The sequence below is a fragment of the Lampetra fluviatilis genome, chromosome 11 (genome assembly GCF_964198595.1).
Source record: "Lampetra fluviatilis chromosome 11, kcLamFluv1.1, whole genome shotgun sequence".
NCBI classification, from domain to species: domain Eukaryota; kingdom Metazoa; phylum Chordata; class Hyperoartia; order Petromyzontiformes; family Petromyzontidae; genus Lampetra; species Lampetra fluviatilis.
The window spans coordinates 11,151,100-11,168,821 of NC_136285.1; the positions used below are offsets into that span (position 1 = coordinate 11,151,100).

General features: G+C 43.0%; 1 protein-coding gene across 3 annotated transcripts; it reads right to left on the reverse strand.

The window, feature by feature from the left end:
• Nucleotides 1-451: 451 nt before the first annotated feature.
• On the reverse strand, nt 452-15,137 carry HBP1 (HMG-box transcription factor 1). 3 transcript variants are annotated; one of them, XM_078860968.1, is made up of 11 exons: nt 15,094-15,137; nt 12,293-12,512; nt 9,929-10,280; nt 9,415-9,532; nt 8,873-8,993; nt 8,474-8,601; nt 8,004-8,166; nt 6,958-7,102; nt 5,374-5,607; nt 3,779-3,920; nt 452-2,399 (listed from the first exon to the last, which is right to left on the reverse strand). In XM_078860968.1, exons 1-11 carry the CDS (start codon nt 15,106-15,108, stop codon nt 2,379-2,381), a joined length of 1,659 nt encoding a protein of 552 aa, XP_078717094.1. In that variant the 5' UTR covers nt 15,109-15,137; the 3' UTR covers nt 452-2,378. The 3 variants fall into 3 exon arrangements, with proteins under 3 accessions (XP_078717094.1, XP_078717095.1, XP_078717096.1); XM_078860969.1 differs by lacking the exon at nt 15,094-15,137 and adding an exon at nt 14,436-14,566; XM_078860970.1 differs by lacking the exon at nt 15,094-15,137 and adding an exon at nt 14,335-14,415.
• Nucleotides 15,138-17,722: the final 2,585 nt, after the last annotated feature.

The window sequence follows — 17,722 nt, forward strand, 5'->3', positions numbered from 1 at the left end:
TGAATACTTGGCGTCATAGCACCATCTAGTGGACACGCTGGTCACGTTGCAAATCGGTAAAGGGTCATCTGGGATTGAACCTCGGCCAGTTTCCTTAATGCATCCCTGTTGATCACGTGCCTTTGTGCCATGGCATGCTCTTAGCAGCATAGGTAGTTAAGCCAAATGCATCGCAAACAAAGTTTGCTTTAATACACCAATCTATATTGTTCCCCTTTATAAGCCTGCAAATGTCATTCTAACCTTGAAACATATCGACATCTAATTTTAAATATATACTTCGGTTTCTCCAGTGCATACATATCAAGAAGCCAAATAAATTTTACAAAACATATTTTCATAGCTCTAAGATATTTGTTCTCACTGCCTCAGGCACCATGAGCCTTTATAATCCTCTGCCAGTAATGGCAGGCGCAAAGATTAAAAACTTATAAACGTCTTTTTTTGGCAAAAAAGTTTATTCAAAGTGCTAGAAATTCTGTAAAGTAATATATCCCACATAATACAGGGGTCGCACTCGTTTAAACAGAAAAAAACGCTTACAATTTTTGATACAAGGATGTGCATATTTTACACCATCCAGACAAGTGAGCCGATTTCACTTACAGATTGAATTAACTGCTACTGCAATCATGTCTGGAAATCAAGGTTCTGAATTGAACGCCAGTGTCAAAATAAACCTAAGGCCATTACATGCATGCAAAATTATGCTGGGCAAATTAATGTGAAACAGAGTCAAACATGCTAAAATGAAACCTGCATTTGTGCGATCCCTGTACCATAAGCCAGTTTTACTAAAAGATGCTATAAACAAGAAAGATAAAATGCGAAGCAACATCTAATAAACAATTGTCTACAATGTGCAAAGTTTCTCACGATGGGCTGCAACTGGAAGGACAGCCATTGTGGTTTGACATATTAGTGAAGTCACACAATTCTGAACAGATATATATTGCATAAGTGAAGCTCTGAATCTATCATAGTTTAATGTTTTTTTAAAGTGCAAAGCTCTTTGGCATTTAGACATGCCCACGGTAGACTGCAGTCTTAACTACTACCCTTTTCAGAATACGAGTATTGAACAAGGCCTAATGAAGGAAGCCGAGACGAGTTATCATTTGAAGGCTTTTCACCCAACATTTTTTCACGACCCCCTACGCTTTACTGCAGGCATGTTGGCAGGTTAAAGTACTAACTGTAAACCTTTGTTAGATTTGGGGCTGCGATCATGACATTTAACATCCATCGTTACGCGATGGAATCGAAACCAGTGTTGCTTAAATGCCAGAAATCAAGCACGCACTGAACACAGCCTTGCTGTCCGATTTAAAAATGTACAAAAATAACAACAGCTATTCGATGTATTCCTGAAGATTTTTTTTTTAAACGAGGGTTCACATGGATAGAACTGTATGCTAATACTTGCACTCTCATAAATCTGCCCTATTACACTATCAGAGACGGTAACATTGAGCAATACCGTTCTGCCATCCGTAAATCTTTATCCAACAATGCGAAGATTAGTCAATAGCACCACACTAATATTGTTATATATAGGCACCGCTTAACATTTTAAGGCACATTTAAAATTATATATATTTATATATTTTTAGATTACAATTCGTTATAGTAGACTCTACTATGAAATTTACCTGAAGTAGAATTCTAGTGGTGGACACATGATACACTTTCGGCTCTACCAAAAACGTGTGCTAAGGTCTAAGTCTGTTTTGAGCCTTGGGCACAAACTAGATCTGTTCGTTTTGCAGTCCAAACCTATTCAAAAGAACAACAATTAAATGATCCTATCCCAGGCCATTTCCAAGCATCTTCCAGTCTGCTCTGGCTGTTCGAATCTCTCCAAAGCGCTCGGCCACAATGGCTTGGGCAATTGTATTGGCCAGTGATGTGCCCCCTATAAGGAAATAAAATAAAAACACTCGTGGCAAACTGTTCTTTGTTTATGCTGCATGCACACGTTTGTTGTACTATAGAATGTACTAACATTACAGCGGACTATTATGGAAGATTTCTAACTGATCAGAGTTATTTTGGTTTACTAATTGCGTTGGAGGCTCAGAAGTATACCTGAAAGTGTCAATCAACAAACTCGAATAGGCAAAACGAACAGACCCTGCTGTCTACGTAAAACCAGACGCTCGTGGCCTGTGCCTCTCGCGCAAACGCAGCAAGTCCGGTCAAACACATACCGTTAAAAAAGAAAAATATCTTTAAAATAGGGACTATGTGTAAGAAAAACGAGTTGTAACTTTGATTTTTATACTTGCACATTTTTTAAAAAGCAAAGTATTAGGTGTAATATTTATATATATATCTGTGGTGTTCCAGTCATCATCGGGGAATTTTCTTTTTCCTCTTCATCTTTCTTGATGGCTGGTCTGTAACATAAAACATTTTCAAAAGTAACGTTAAAAAAGCACCTGGCAATTCTATTGTTCTGTGCATTTTTACGCACGGTAAACAATACAACTTGCTCGGAAATTCTCACCGCCTCGTCCATTATTTACCACCACATTTTGCTGCAAAATCCTTGATTTGAAGCTTTCGTGACTGCAAGGAATCATCTTCTACTTAGGTTTTTTCGGTAAAGTCACGTAGGTAAAACATCAAAATGAATGAAAATAAAATAAAATAAAAATTGCAGCTAATCTGGCTGTGACGGTCCCACCTGATGACGGAGACTTGTGTTGCCTCCGAAACGTCGTGAATTTTGATTTTATTTTAATTCATTTTGATGTTTTACCTACGTGACTTTACCGAAAAAACCTAAGAAGATGCAAAATCCTTCTTCAAGGTAAATGTGGAATAGAGCGGAAAGTGGAGCTGGGTGACCAAACATGGTTAAGGTCAGGTCCAAGCACAAAAGGCTGCCAATATTGGTGCAGGGCAGAAATACAGGCGGGTCACAGTTGGAACAGCTGCTATACACGGGAGAATACAACCTCCACTTAACATCAAGGGACATTGAGGCTGTCGAACAAGTGCTGCGAGTACGTACAATACACTCCTGCAATAAGCATTCACGGTGACGCTAAGGCGACGACACCGTCAGATTTATGTCACTGGAAGAACATATTTTCAGGGAGTTTTCTTTTATAAGTGTAAATTTGACAGTATTTTGTTGCAACATCATTGTTGTTGTTGTATAAACATACATTTGGCTTCAAATGGTATGAAGGAGTCAGTGGTGTACACATTTCAGAATTAGCTTTGTCTTTTGGCCAGCAAGAGAATGTGGAAATTTAGCATAGAGGTGGCACAGATGACCGATGCTGTGCCAATGTCAGACAAATGAGCTGGCACTTCTGAAACTATGGTTTCAAATACAACGAAACAGTCAAATCACAATGGCTATAATAGACATTCATTTACAAGCAATATATTTTTTAAGTGGGGTTTTTCTAACACTTACTTAATTCAACATATTTAATTAATGATATTACCGTCAGAGCCATGCGAGACAACGTCTCATGGCACACGATATCGCTAGATGATGCACTTCAGGTCATGAGGGAAGGGGGAAAGCACGTGACAGGTGACATCATTGGCTCGATCGGCAAGGTTTATCATTAAAGTGCCAGATTGAATTGCCGCCTGGCGTCTTTTTAGAGGGTAGGTCCTGCATTGTGACAACTTTACACTCGAGTTTTGGGTATTTTAGAATGGATCATCCGTACATGTTATGACCCCCTACTACAGACAAGACGGAAATAACTAAAGCATTAATGCATTCCCCATTCACGGGTGCCACACAGACCGAGTTGGTGCGCTTGCGTTTCCAGCAGTCCGGATTGAGGTGCTTCTGCTCATCCGCGAGCGCCTTTGCCTCCAGCTCGTAAACGAGCTTCTCCTCCGGTTTCATCCGCTTCCATCGCTCCCCGAGCATCACGCTGACGGCCCTGTGAACCCGCCAACCCAATCGCACGCAGCATTCCCTATCAACGCCTTTACGGCAACTTTTCCTGCAAAGCGCGTTTTCATCACGCGAATTGGATACAATGCGATGAATGCATTAGGGAACGCATTTTTTTAGAACGCAGAATGCGAATTGGATATAATGCGACGGAGCGAGCGGAACTACGTCACACGAGAAGGAATAAGCGGTCGTACTGCTGCCATGGCGTAGCATCACGCATGGCAGGCATAATGCTGGATGCTTCTAAATGCTACTCACGCGTCTCAGTCTTTGCTCAGCCTGCGTTCGCATCTCACGTGTTATCGCGGACTGTACTTTACCGTACAGGTAGTCCCCGGATTACGATGGTCCGACTTACGATATTTCGATCTTACGATGGCGATACGACAAAATTGCCATCAACAACCTAACATCGTTCAAGTATGCAGACGGCGGACAGAATGTTGGCGAGTACAGTACAACATGATACGTTACGATACGTTCAATGCATGTATGATACGTAGCTTTAGCGATTTCATTTTAAGGTTACCACGATACAATACGTTCAATGCATGTTAAAAGTTTTTATAACAGATAGGATTGTTTCCTGAAAAAACTATCTATTAAATTCCAGTTCATATAGGTAGGCTAAGAATTTACCTTGTTTTTTTTACTTTACATTTTACTGTGCAATACAGTATTGTAATTAATAAATACATACAGTATATAGTTTATACAGTATGGTACTGTAAATTGCTGTTTTGCTAAATTATCACCATTCTTTAAGACTCCTAGGTAGGCTAGGCCATCTTCGACTTACGATATTTTCGACTTACAATGGGGTCGTCGTAACGCATATTTACTTCAACGCGATTTTTTCTTAACGCGGTGTTCTTCAGGAACGCAACTCCCGCGTTATAGAACCGACTATTCTCATTGCAATTTGAACACACGATACAACACACGTTGCCCCTTCCAAAGCTCCGAGTAAGACAGACTTGGCTGCACACCCATGAATATTGCGCCTTTGCCACTGACAAGACTACGTGTTCCTGCACAGCCCTTTTACCCAGCCACCATTAGACGAGGGCCTCCATGCTGTGCGGACCACGGAGGTTATTTGAGAACACTTCATGCTGGCCAGTAACGGTTGGTGAGGCGGGGAGCAAAGACGTAGGAGCATTGTACGATTCAATAGACTTTGCTGTACCGCCCTCTACTGCCCACAACATAAACCTGCATCCTATAGCAATGTTTTTAGGCACGGTGATAACCATTCCAAAAACACTTTTCAGGCTCAACACTGCTCTGCATCCTGGTCATTTGATCATAGGCGCCGACACAATATTACCAGGAGAGACACTTGCTGTAAAATGAACCGGCTCAATGAAAACAAAATAGTCCCGTGTAAACTGCGCATTGCCCCATTAAACCACGTTAACAGCAGCCGCACAAACCTGTTGTCCTTGCCCGGGTACATCTTGGTGTATTCGACGCGGAAGCGTTTGGCGAACAGCATGAAGGCGTTCATTGGCCGCTTGTTCCGCATCGGCGTGTTCGGCGTCGCGGGGGCTGTGGCCCCGGCGGCCGCGCCGGGGCCCGAGCTGTGGCCGCCGAGCGACGCGCAGCGCTGGCGCGCCATGCTGCTCAGCACGTACACCGCCGACGAGTCCATGGGCGTGAAGTCGAAGCTGCGGCGCGGGTTAAGCGCAGAGCGTTAAGACGTCACCTCATCTTCTTCACCGCGACATTCGTACGTGACATTCACGGTTAATTCTCTGCAATGCGAGCCTTCGTCATGAAGCTCTGTAAATTACGTTACGGTGAGAAAAACTTAACGCAATCTGGCGAGCCACTGCATTAAGGGAAGGGTTGTTCTTTTCATTCTTTGTCACGTTATCGATAATCGATGCATATTTAAAAATAAAATCACCAGTTTACCAACCCTAAACCCACGATGAGCAGCATGAATTATAATCAAACAAGCCCACTGACTAAGAGCTGTACATCTTTATATATTTTTTGCATTCAATGGATTGTCACGTGTCCAATCACTTTCGAAAGTGTCATATCTAAACGTTCTAACGTGCCATGGTTCGATCGTCACTAAAATCGAACTTTGTTCGATTATAATTTCCATGGCTATTGAAATCCACGTTAAATTCCATGAAACGCCGATAGTCGATTAACAACTCGAGTTGAGGGAGGAACATTTAATAGAGATTCAATCATACAAAGCTACACGTATGCACAAAATATGCACATGTGTAGCTTAGCATGTGAGGTACGTACGCAAATGTACAGACATGCTTTGGCTTCTAACACATGCGCTTCCATGCTCTAATATAAAAAATGAATATAATGCACTTTTAATGCATTTAATTGACAATTTTGTCTAAACTCTGGAGAGATCGAAGCATGAACCGTGGTAAATTGTGGCATGTTTTGCAGCAATTGGCCAAGGATTTTTTTTTGCGTCATGAAAACAGATATTTCCCAGGCATAGCAATAAGTACCCTATTAGTCTCCTTGGAAATTTGTTTTTAAAAATACACTTCAGCCCACCACGTGTTAACAAGTGTAATATATATAAAAAAAAAGTACATTAGGACATTCAAGTTAAAACATTTCATGCACGTTCAATTTAATGTTCTAACTTTGAATACACAACTTGCTAATGAGTTTCAATGTGCATTTAAACATCATGCATTAGGCATAGATTATGTAATACTTTCCCACATGCGTTTGTCCCGATATATATAATACCAAACGAGGTGTCACACAACATCGCCTTGGCCAGCAAGGATAATTCTTTTAGAGTTTTCTTTGATAAATTTGGCCAGTTCTCTGAGATAAGTCCCCAATAGCAATGCAACATATAAAAAAAATTGTTGTTCATATTATGAGAGATATCATTCCCTCATCTCGTTACGGACTGACATTGCTTATGCAACAACATTTCCAAACTTAGTTGGAAAGAGTTTCAAAATATCACTTACCTGAAATCCTACAAAAAAAATCTCATTAACATTTCTACAAACCTTTTAAATGCATCAAACACGCCCGAATCCGCGGAACTTTGAGCCAGAGGGTGGTCAGGAGGCAGGCAGACGTCTCTGACTTCCATGTCGCTGCAGGGTATGCCGTACTTTATTACCGTCAGGCTTGGGTGGAAGGACGCCCATCCTGCCGAGACCAGGTGAACTCCATTAGAGCCAAATCATGGGAACCTTCTTGCCAATATCAAAGTATGAAAAGTAAGAATAGGTTTAACCCTTTCATGTTTGTTTGTTTACATGTTCACCACAAATACGCGTGGCAGACTTGATGACTTGCAAAAGGTATCTATTCGGTGCTTGAACATCTTAACACCTCATAATAAACGTTTTTGGGTTAGATCGCGTTATTTATAAATGTGTTATAACCCTCCACCACCCGACACGGCCAATCAGCAAAGAAAGTGTCACGTTGACAAAAGACAAATAGTTCACTACTTTAGCCCACCGGTGTGTTGAAGAGTGAATCCACAACATTTACAGTTTTTGAGTACGACGTTTCGCTGGTAATTACATCCAGCATCATCGGGCAATTCGCCAGAATTCTGGCTGATTGGCCGTGTCGGTGAATTGCCCATGATGCTGGATGTAATTACCAGCTGATTGGCCGTGTCGAGTGGTGGAGGGTCACGACACATTTATAAATAACGTGATCTAACCCAAAAACGTTTATTATGAATAATATTGGTCGCGAAAGCCTACGTGTTAATCTTAACACCTGTTTTATTGCCAGAAAGGGTAAAACCTATTCTTATTTTTCATCCATGAAAGCCATTACCAAGCTATTCCTTTTTATATTGAATATTGCAATAAAAAAAAATTGCTTGCAAACGTACTTCATTTTTAAACCACAAACTGCAACCCGCCTAAGTTAATACAAAATATAATTACGTAAAAACCACAGGACCTCTCGAGGTGAGATAACATCATTGTCTGGTTTGCGCCAATATCAAATTACCCAAGGCATACAGGATCGTACAATTTCACAGCGTTTTTAAGAGGGAATATTATGACCCCTAAAAGCCACGCACCTTTCTTCTTTACAAAAAACGGGTGATCCAGGAAGCAATCTGCAGTGAGTTTGGGCTGATCATGCTTGCCAGGGTCAAAGGACAACCTCATGAGGGACTGTCCACTGGAAAGAAACTCCTCCCGACTGATGAGTGTCAGACCATCAACCCCGTAATTCAAAATCTGCAAAAATATAAGAACCGACATGAGCTGAAAAGTGTAATATCTTGCATCAATTATCAGCACCATTTTTTTGTTGCTAAAATACTCAAAAGTCCATTGTTGTTTTTTTTTCTCATCGGTCTTAAACAGTTTATAGCATACGTATAAACCACTCTCAATCATACAATTACACACCCATTGAGGCTATTAACGAGATTAAAGCAGTCGAGGAAAAACAATGTCTCCGCTGTATAAACAGCAGCACGCGGATTACGTAACAGGGAATGCTCAAAATGAATGCTGTTGCGTAGGGAAGGGTTGGTCGTACAAGCTTTGCTCTTCCAGCACGCTGGCAGTGCGGTTTTCCATTGAGACGCCCCGCCTCTTCCTGCCTGGCCACCTCCTCCACACTCTGCCACTCGGCCTTGGGTCCCACGTGGAATATTACCTTCGTTTCTGACAGATGCGCAAGCAGGATTCAATGAAGCGCATGTAAAAAAAAAACACATCAAAATGGGTCATCAGTTTGAAGCTCCAAAAACGAATTATCAGTTGATTACAATTTTGCTGCACTTGCTTTTGCCACAAAATTTGCTGTCGAGATATAGCATCAAAATTATGGGTTTTTACAATTGTGCATGTCGACGACTCAAAATGGGAGTGGCCAAATGTACGCGGTGTTTAGTGGCAACACAAATTTCAATGTCATGCTGTGGCCGTGACTCACCTTTAAGGAAACAGTGCCAAGCGGTGGTAGGCCATGTGTGAGACCATCCCAGCTCATCATCATCCGATATCGAGGAGCGAGGAGAGATTGAGATCAAGCCAGGCTCTGGATCCTCTCCAGACTGAATGGCAAAAAGTACACTCGGTATAACAAGCACCTCGTGCTATATATATAGCAATCAACTGTGTTAAAACACCAGTTTAACACGTAGGCTTTCGCGACCAATATTATTCATAATAAACGTTTTTGGGTTTAGATCGCGTTATTTATAAGTGTCGTAACCCTCCACCACCCGACACGGCCAATCAATAAAAAAGTGTCACGTTGACAAAAGACAAATTAGTTCACTTTAGCCCACCGTTGTGTTGAAGAGTGACACTTTTTTACTGATTGGCCATGTCGGGTGGGGGAGGGTTACGACACATTTCTAAATAACGCGACCCAACACAAAAAGTTTATTATGTGTTAAAAGATTGTTATTTTTTTATTCCATTTTACATGAGCACTCAGATAATTATGCTAAAATGTAAGCAATTGAGTACCTGCTCCATTTTGACACTGTGCCGCCGGGCAGGGGTAGACAAATGGTGAAGAGTTAAAGGTGGAGGTCGAGCGTACGAGTGCAAGTTCTGACTGCTCACATGGGAGAGAGGCTGGGACCTGGGGAAAGCCAAGACGCACGCACATCACATTTAAAATCAAACTTAACAGCTTCATAGACAAAATGTGACATTACATGTATGCAAAATGAAATACATTAGGCATGTAATGATACAATTCAGAGATTAAAATTAACACTTACGCTAATGGTAAATGCAGTGAATCACGCATATGAGAATTATATGCAATTTACGCAAATTAAATTATAATTATCTGTACACATTTAGACAGAGCGAACAAAACTGTACAAACATGGAGAATAAAAATCCAACAGATCCATTTATTCTTGGATCGAACAATGGTGACAATTAATCGACGCACTTAAGAAAGGTGTTTAATCATCTAAATATATAGCATGCTACAAATGAACAATTGCTCCATGTTTCGTCACTGCACCTGCACATGGACGTGCTCTGTAGAAGCGGGCTCTGGGGACCGGTGGCTATGTTTGCCAGCTCCGTCAGCCAGTTTGTGCCACTGCCTCCACTTCCGCAGGGCTGTGCCACCGAGTCCGGGCTGTGAACGGCCTTCGCGAGACAGGGCCCGGACGCGTTGTTCACAAAGCACTCCGTTATCGTGACGGAGGGGTGCATCCCTTGTGACAACGATGACGACGAGCGCGCAATGAAGCAGTGCGCGATCTCTGACGCCGTGGTGACTATTTCACAGTGAGAGACGCCCGAGTCGAGGGGAAATGCTGCCGGCACGGTCCTGCTCTCTCTTGCCTCCTGTAGCTCAGGCAAGTCGTCTTGAGGATACAAAACAAGCATCAATAGTTTAGACGTTTAATGATGGCAGGTTTGAAACGTTGTTTCACAGCACTCAGATTCATTACATTGTTGCATAGTTTGCCATGTCCAACGTTTAACTTCACGTGCTACGAGCTTCTGCAGGAACAGATTGTTAAAGAAATTATTCAATTCAGAACTGATTTAGTTCCTAAAGGAACTCCCAGCACGTGGAACAAATTGTTGGACATCATAACATGTGGTACAACCCGAAAACCCATTGGAGAGCCATACAGTGCAACCACAAAACCTAGTCGTATAACATCATTAAACTAATTTCTTTAGAACTGCTTTTTGTGTTTAGTTTATTGTCCTTTCACATACCTCCGATTAGCGATAGGAGTTCAACGTACATATACATATGCTATATTTATAGTACATACGGGCCACCTGGTTTAAATTATTTAAGTGGATACAAGCTCACCGTAAGGCTTTACAACTGGTATTAAGCGCTACTTAAGAATTGCAGAAGCATTTGACGAAGTCACCTGGAATGAACCCGATATAGTCAGGTCGCAGAACATCAGCAGTAAAGAGCTTAAAAAGGTGACCCCCATGCATAACACAGGTGTTGCAGGCTGTTGCTGGGCTAAGTAGTCAACAAATTGCACTGCAGCAAAATAAATTTTGCAATGTGTCATGCTGCCACGTCGCAAAATTAATTTTGCAATGTGTCATGCTGCGACGTTTATGCTCCCCATGAATCTGCACTGACAAAACAACACACGATCCAAATATCCCCACAACTTGCACAGTGGGGATGCATCCAGCAGTGGATTGACAAAAGTATTGTACATGTGCAAGAATTGTGAAAAAGGCACATTACAGCTGTCAATCTTGATCTCTCAGCGCCTAGACAAAGCATTTTTGATGAATTAAGAATTCCCACAATTGCTGCTGATGGTAAATAGGATGTATTCGCCCAGTCCATGATACCATGACCTTGCATGTCTGGCTTTGAGCCAACACACTTGCCCGAGACTCCCTAACAGTCCTGCCGACTCAACACGTTTCATGTCTCTGTGGCGACTGCTGTATACTCGACTACTTTCCAACACGTGCTCAGTGTTGTGTAACTTGAGATGGCTATGAAAAAAAATACTGAATATTGGCTTTTAACACGTACGACGCCAGAGACGTTCTACATACATACTTCGTGAAAAGAAAATCACTTTTATTTTTCTTAGCCTGCATTTGTGTTGTTGTTAGGACAAAAATGTGAGAGAATTATTTTTTTAATATACGCATGATATAAAAAGTAATTGTGTCCTCTGTATATGCTGTTACTGCATTCCACAACTTAATGGCAAAAGCTTTCTCTGAATATATTTGCAGTGTTTGGGTTTCCCAGGTCTGTTTGTCAGATGACCTGCTGAACTTGAACCCTAGAGATCAGTGCAAACATCCCCTGCATATGGCTGCCACATGGCCGACTTAAGTTTATACAATTCTTAAAAGGAAACTGATGTGGATAACAAAATCAGGAACCGTGCTCTTTTTATTTAGTAGTAATGTATAAGCAGACTTAGTCTGCAACAATCCATAGGTGATGACGAAGCATTAACAAATTGGAAATTAACGTGCAATGTCAAGTTTTAAAACCCAAGTGCACTTTTTGGTGCATGCGTTGTAGTCAGAATACTTGAGAGAGGCTAGAATGGATGTTAAGCGAGTCAGCTGTGTTGGGTGTCCCTTAAAATGGCCTCAAGGCACGTCACAGCAACTGTGATGAGTGTTCAGCACACTTTCATTGGGGAAAAACTGGACTTTGTTTTCGAGAAGTGCATTTGCATTGATCCACTGGCCTTCTCTGTTCGTTTCAGTCTTTCCATTACTGTGTTGACATAGATAATAAAACGTGTTATTAAAACAAAACCTTTGACAATAAGGGTGGCTCAAAGTTGATTATAAACTCATCAACTTCCATGTGCTGTTTGACTCGCAACGCAAGGGACTCCGAAACAAAACTCACCGTATTCCACTCCAAACTCTTCTGTCCGATGACACTCGATGTTGGGAGAGCATGGGCTAAGGCACTCATCGCATCGCAACATCTCATACGAGCTGTCCGAGACCGATTTGCTTCTGGATTTCGTTCCAGACTCTGGGACCACGCGAACTTCTTGTAGCATGTTGGCAGAAGGATTCGCCTTGCTGGCTCGCCCGGCCACCGGGCGTTTGAGTCGCAGCGACTGTGTATATAGGGGGGGGGGGGCAGACGGCAGAGTATTTTATGGTTTGCTTGAGGTCAAGCTCAACATAAACTAAAGTCAGCGGTCAGTCTTATCGAACGCACGACGGCAGCCCGACTGACCACTATTCAAACGTGACATGTCAGTAAGTCCTGCGACAGGTCTAGTGTCGTACAAACACACATCTATACGCAGCACGCGAATGGCATTCAACTGTCTGTTCAAGTGTCCCAACGTATTGTGTTACAAAACAAAACCCCAGGATGGTTCTGTAGAAAATTATAAAGGATTGCAAAATCGCTCCGCTCCAAACAAAATGGACACGTTGCTTGGAAGGTTTCATTGCAATCGATTCCGATCGATATTTCTGAAACTTATTTCATTGTTACTCTAGTGTTGCTTTCTGTTCGCGTTCATTGTTTTGATATGCGGACGATTCTTTTTTTGGAATACTTTAACGTATCGTTGTTGTGAAAATTTATTTTATTCCTGCAATTTATTTGTCATTGTGATGCAGGCCCCCCTTTTTAAAAGAAATATACGTTTTGTTAGCAAGTCTCTCATCTGCTTAAATGTTTTCAATTCTTCTATAGTATTGCGCCAAATTGTACTCTAACGCAGTACTAGGCTAGCTACACTGTACGGAATGTATGGATTATTTTGCAAACGTAATTACTACGTTAGTGAGCTCCATTATTGCAACATGGCAATGGTCGGTCGATCAGAAGATAGAAGCAGCAGCTTTAAAACCCACACATTCTCGCAAGCCTCGGCTGGTAAGCGTATACATTATAACGCTGCGTTAAAACTCCTCGTTTTAAAAAGGCTGCGCGAAATATCAATGAATCAAACAGGTTATCGACACATGCCACACGCACCAAAATAATGTAATTTGTCTTGCAAATCCCAAAAGGAGTTTGTTAAAAAAAAACGTTTAACGGTAAACTGCCACTACAAACTAAGCCCCATCTCTTTCATAAGTACAACTAAAAACAAGTACTGTAACCCATCGAGAGCTACAAGCCAGGGTTATAAACACGTTTTATGAACGAACATTGCAGATATACACGTCGGCTTGAATACAAAAACGTGGAAATCGTCGCTTAAAAAAAATTCAATTATATATTTTACTGGCGTCTCTGTGAAAAGCCAACAATATGGTCCCCAACAATGACAATCGACCACCAAAAAATATATAAAGATATAGAATGACCTCCCACTCATAGCGACTCACGATGACTTCACACACGACTTTTAAATAAAAACACAACACTTCCATTCTACGTCCCCAGTGGCTATTGAGCCAGTCGTCCATTTCAAGTTAACCGCACGTCTTCGTCACCAGCTGCGAGTTTAAAACCCACAAAGTGCTGCTTGCCGATGCTGCTGCTGATGATACTGATGATGATGTCCTTTGCTCAAACTTAGCACGCACCCCTCCTCTTAGCCTGCGATGGACAATTCCGACACATCGACAACACTGACCCCCTCCGCTCGCTTTGTTGTGGCGCCGCGTTCAGTTCAACTTTTAAGGACAAACTCCAAACGACACTCGCGCGCGGGTGGCGGTGGTGGCGGTGTTGGTGGTGTTGTTGTTGTTGTCTTAACGCGTAAACAAGTGAGCGGACAGTGAACGAAGCGGACAGGAGGAGGGCGAGCGAGAGAGGAGGAGGGGGGAGGGCGCCCTGCGGCCATTTTAGCCGTCTCCTCCAGAGCGTTTCGTCAACACAACGCGGCAGCAGCAACAAAGAGGGCCCAAAAACCCACTCGGACACGACAAGCCTCGGGGTGTGTGTGGGGGGGGAGGACTCCCTTCACCCACCGACGCAGCGGAGGATCATCGTCAAGGCCAGCAGCAGTAGCAGCAGCAGCAAGAACACTAGACAGCCAAGCGCTGTCAACAACAACAACAAAACTACGAACCTCACGACGGCGGTGGCGGCGACGCGCCGTCCGAGTTTTCGGGGCAAGCGGTGGCAGCAGCGAATCACAACAAGAAGTCTCGTGTCAATGAATGGGGCGAGTGGAGGGTGTGGGGGGGTAGGGGAGGGGCGGAGGGGGCTTGAAAAGGGGAGGGAGTAGCGGGGGGGGGTAACAGAGGGGAGGGGGGGTGGAAGAAGGGAGGGGTAAGAGGTTGGGGGTGAGGGCAGGGGGGGGGTTGAGGGGGAGAGAGAAGGGGACGGGGGTAGGGGGAAGGGAGGGGTAAGAGGTTGAGGGTGAGAGCAGGAGGGGGAAGGGGAGGAGGGCGGGGGAGAAGGGGAGGAGGGCGATGGGGGGAGGAGGGGAGGGAGGAGGGGGAGGGTGAAGAAGGGGAAGGGGAGGAAGAAGGGGAGGGGTTTCGGGAACTCAAAAAAACTTCATTCAAACAAAAACAATTGGCGAGCCCCGACGCTCGAAGTTGACTCCTCCGAAGTTCTAACTCCGCTTTGGAGGTCGCGTGGGTTAAGAAGAAGAAGTGGAAGGGAACTATTGCCGTGCGCGGACCGTCGCCCTTAGCGAGCGCCCTCGACCCGCTCAGGTTCGCGGCTGAGGGCGGCTGTGGGTCGCCAAACACCGCGGGGAGGAGGAGGTGGAGACTCACCGAGCCGCTCGCCATGGCGCTCGTCACTCCAGCTGACGCAGCAAGCCCCACGGCATCGTCAGGGACCGCGGCGAATCGCCCCCCCCACCACCACCTCCTATGGCGAGATGTTGACTACCTCGCCTGATGTGCAAGGAGGTCGTGGGTCCTATCCCGACCCTGACGCCTGTTGAATGTTTGGATCATGGGACTTCCCTTGCCAGTATCAGAATATACATGATAGGTTTTACCCACTCTGGCAATAAAACACCAGTTGTTTTAAGATGTTAAAACACCAAACTGAAACCTTTTGCAAGGAAGCATGTCTGCATTAAACACGTACTTTTGGTGAACATGCAAACACAAAAACATGCTCTGGAAATTGATTATGCATTGGCTTTGAAACTGATTGGTCCACAGCGTCGTCTCAGTGTTAGACCAGAGGACGCCAAAAGGCAAACAGCACAAAGACAATGCCACTATGAGGACATTTGAGAGCTCGGTTGTGAGCAGCTACATCATGGGACCTCTTGCCAGTATCAAAATATAAGAAAATGTTTTACTCTTTCTGGCAATGAAACAGTTGTGTTAAGATCAGAGCATTTTTTTTTGTTTGCATGTCCACCACAAGTATATGTGGTTAATGCAGACATTCTAGATTTTAAGCTTTCGTGACTGCAAGGATCCATACTCTGTTTTTTTTGGTAAAGTCACGTAGGTTAAAAAGAAAACATTAATTAAATCACGTTTCGGAGGCAACACAAGCCTTCAGGTGGAACCGTCACAGCAAAATTACTATCAAGTGATACAGAAACGTCGTGATTTAATTTGTTTTTTTTCTTTTTAACCTACGTGACTTTACCGAAAAAAACCAGAGTATAATGCAGACATGCTTCCTTGCAAAATGTTTCAGTTTGGTATTTTAACATCTTAACACATATTCTTGGTTCCATTGGTAAAGTCACGTAGAAGGGAAATAAAAAAATACAAATATAAATCAATAAAAACTATCACGACGTTTTGACTGCAACACAAGCAATCATCATCAGGTGTGAAATCCAATATTTTTTTTAATTTTTAACTTTTCTTGCTGTGGATTTCACACCTAATAATGATTTCTTGTGTTGCAGTCGAAACGTGAGAATTTTTATTGTTTTATATTTTTATTATTTTATTATTTCCCTTCTACGTGACTTTACCGAAAGAACCAAGAATATGAATCCCTGCAGTCACGAAAGCTTTAAATCAAAATCTTAACACATTTGTTTTATTGTCAGAAAGGGTAAAACCTATTATGTATATTTGGAGTTTGTGGTGTCTCTCTCTCTCCCCGTGGTCGTTGCCCTCGGGTTTCCCCCTCCCACATTTAGAATATTTGGCTTTTATATATTTCCACGCGATAAACCGCTTCGCCGGGCTATCATTTGAAAATAGAACCATACGTGTGATCAGAAGTTTATTTATACGAGTAAACCCACTGAGCTATACAAATATTTTTCAAGAGTGGGCCTTACCTGGTAAAAAAAAAAATAGTTTACAGAAATATAAAGATCCTCCAGCTAGCCCAGGGGTCGACAACATGCGGCTTGCGGAGATGCGTGGAGGCTCTTTGGCTGCCCCCAATTTAGAAACAAACTCATGGCCTTAATCTAAGTTGTCTTGTGGTAGTTGTTGTTTGACTTGCATCCCATTGGGATTTTTGCACACAGTGTTGGTGTACGGTGCATTTTCTGCAATATTTTGCTGTCTTTTCTTGGATTTTCTGTTTGCACATAGTCACATATTCACTTTAAGATGTTATCTTGTTCATGTTTTTGTTTGTTGTGGTTGCACCCGATTCAAGAGCCGAATGGCTCACAGGGCTATACCAAATAAATGAACTTGAACGTAAAGATACTGCAGGGAATGGATCATTGTGGCACTTCACACCGGATTGTACGTTACATGATGGCCTATGCTTAACATACTCCCCCCTCCCCATTGTTGTCATGCCTTCCTGGACAGGCTGTCGTAGATGAACCGTCTCATTTACGAAACAATACGAAGCGGCTTGACCCTTTCTGGCAATAAAACACAAGTGGTGTTCAGATGTTCAAACACCACCAAATAGAAACCTTTTTTTTTGCAAGGAATCATGTCTGCATTAACCACACACGTGCTTGTGAACATGCAAATAGACATGATCTGATAATATCCGGCAGTCTCTGAAACGTTTTGGCTTCCATCAGACAAACTTCTCTAAGCCCTCGTCTCAGCAGTGCCACACCAGAGAATTCTAAAACGCGACCAGTACAAAGACAATGCACTGACAGGGCATTTGTAGCTCGGAGTGAGCAGTTACAATCATAAACAAAGTTCCATGTTGTTGCTTTTACCGTGGCCCAGCTGTCTTGTCTACGGCGATCCACATTAAATACACACACACGAAGCGTTTCCCCAACAAGATAGTACCACAACGAATGGAGTCTAATTGTAATGGATAACTTGGTATTCGGCAGGCTGGAAATGGATTTACAACTGTCCTGTCAATATTCCACACAATCACGAATCCACTTGAATGAAAGCCTTCCCCTCCAATCGATCGCCATCTCTCCATCGGTCATTGATCGGGGAATTGTTTGACCATACTTCACCACACCGGTGGTTCACT

What these genes read in the sequence shown, in the direction of transcription:
- HBP1 (XM_078860968.1), bottom strand. An exon ending in CAGAGCACGTCCATGTGCAG is followed by an intron (nt 9,533 to 9,928) that starts GTGCAGTGACGA and finishes GGCTTTCCCCAG; the next exon opens with GTCCCAGCCTCTCTCCCATG. An exon ending in ACAGTGTCAAAATGGAGCAG is followed by an intron (nt 8,994 to 9,414) that starts GTACTCAATTGC and finishes TTTGCCATTCAG; the next exon opens with TCTGGAGAGGATCCAGAGCC.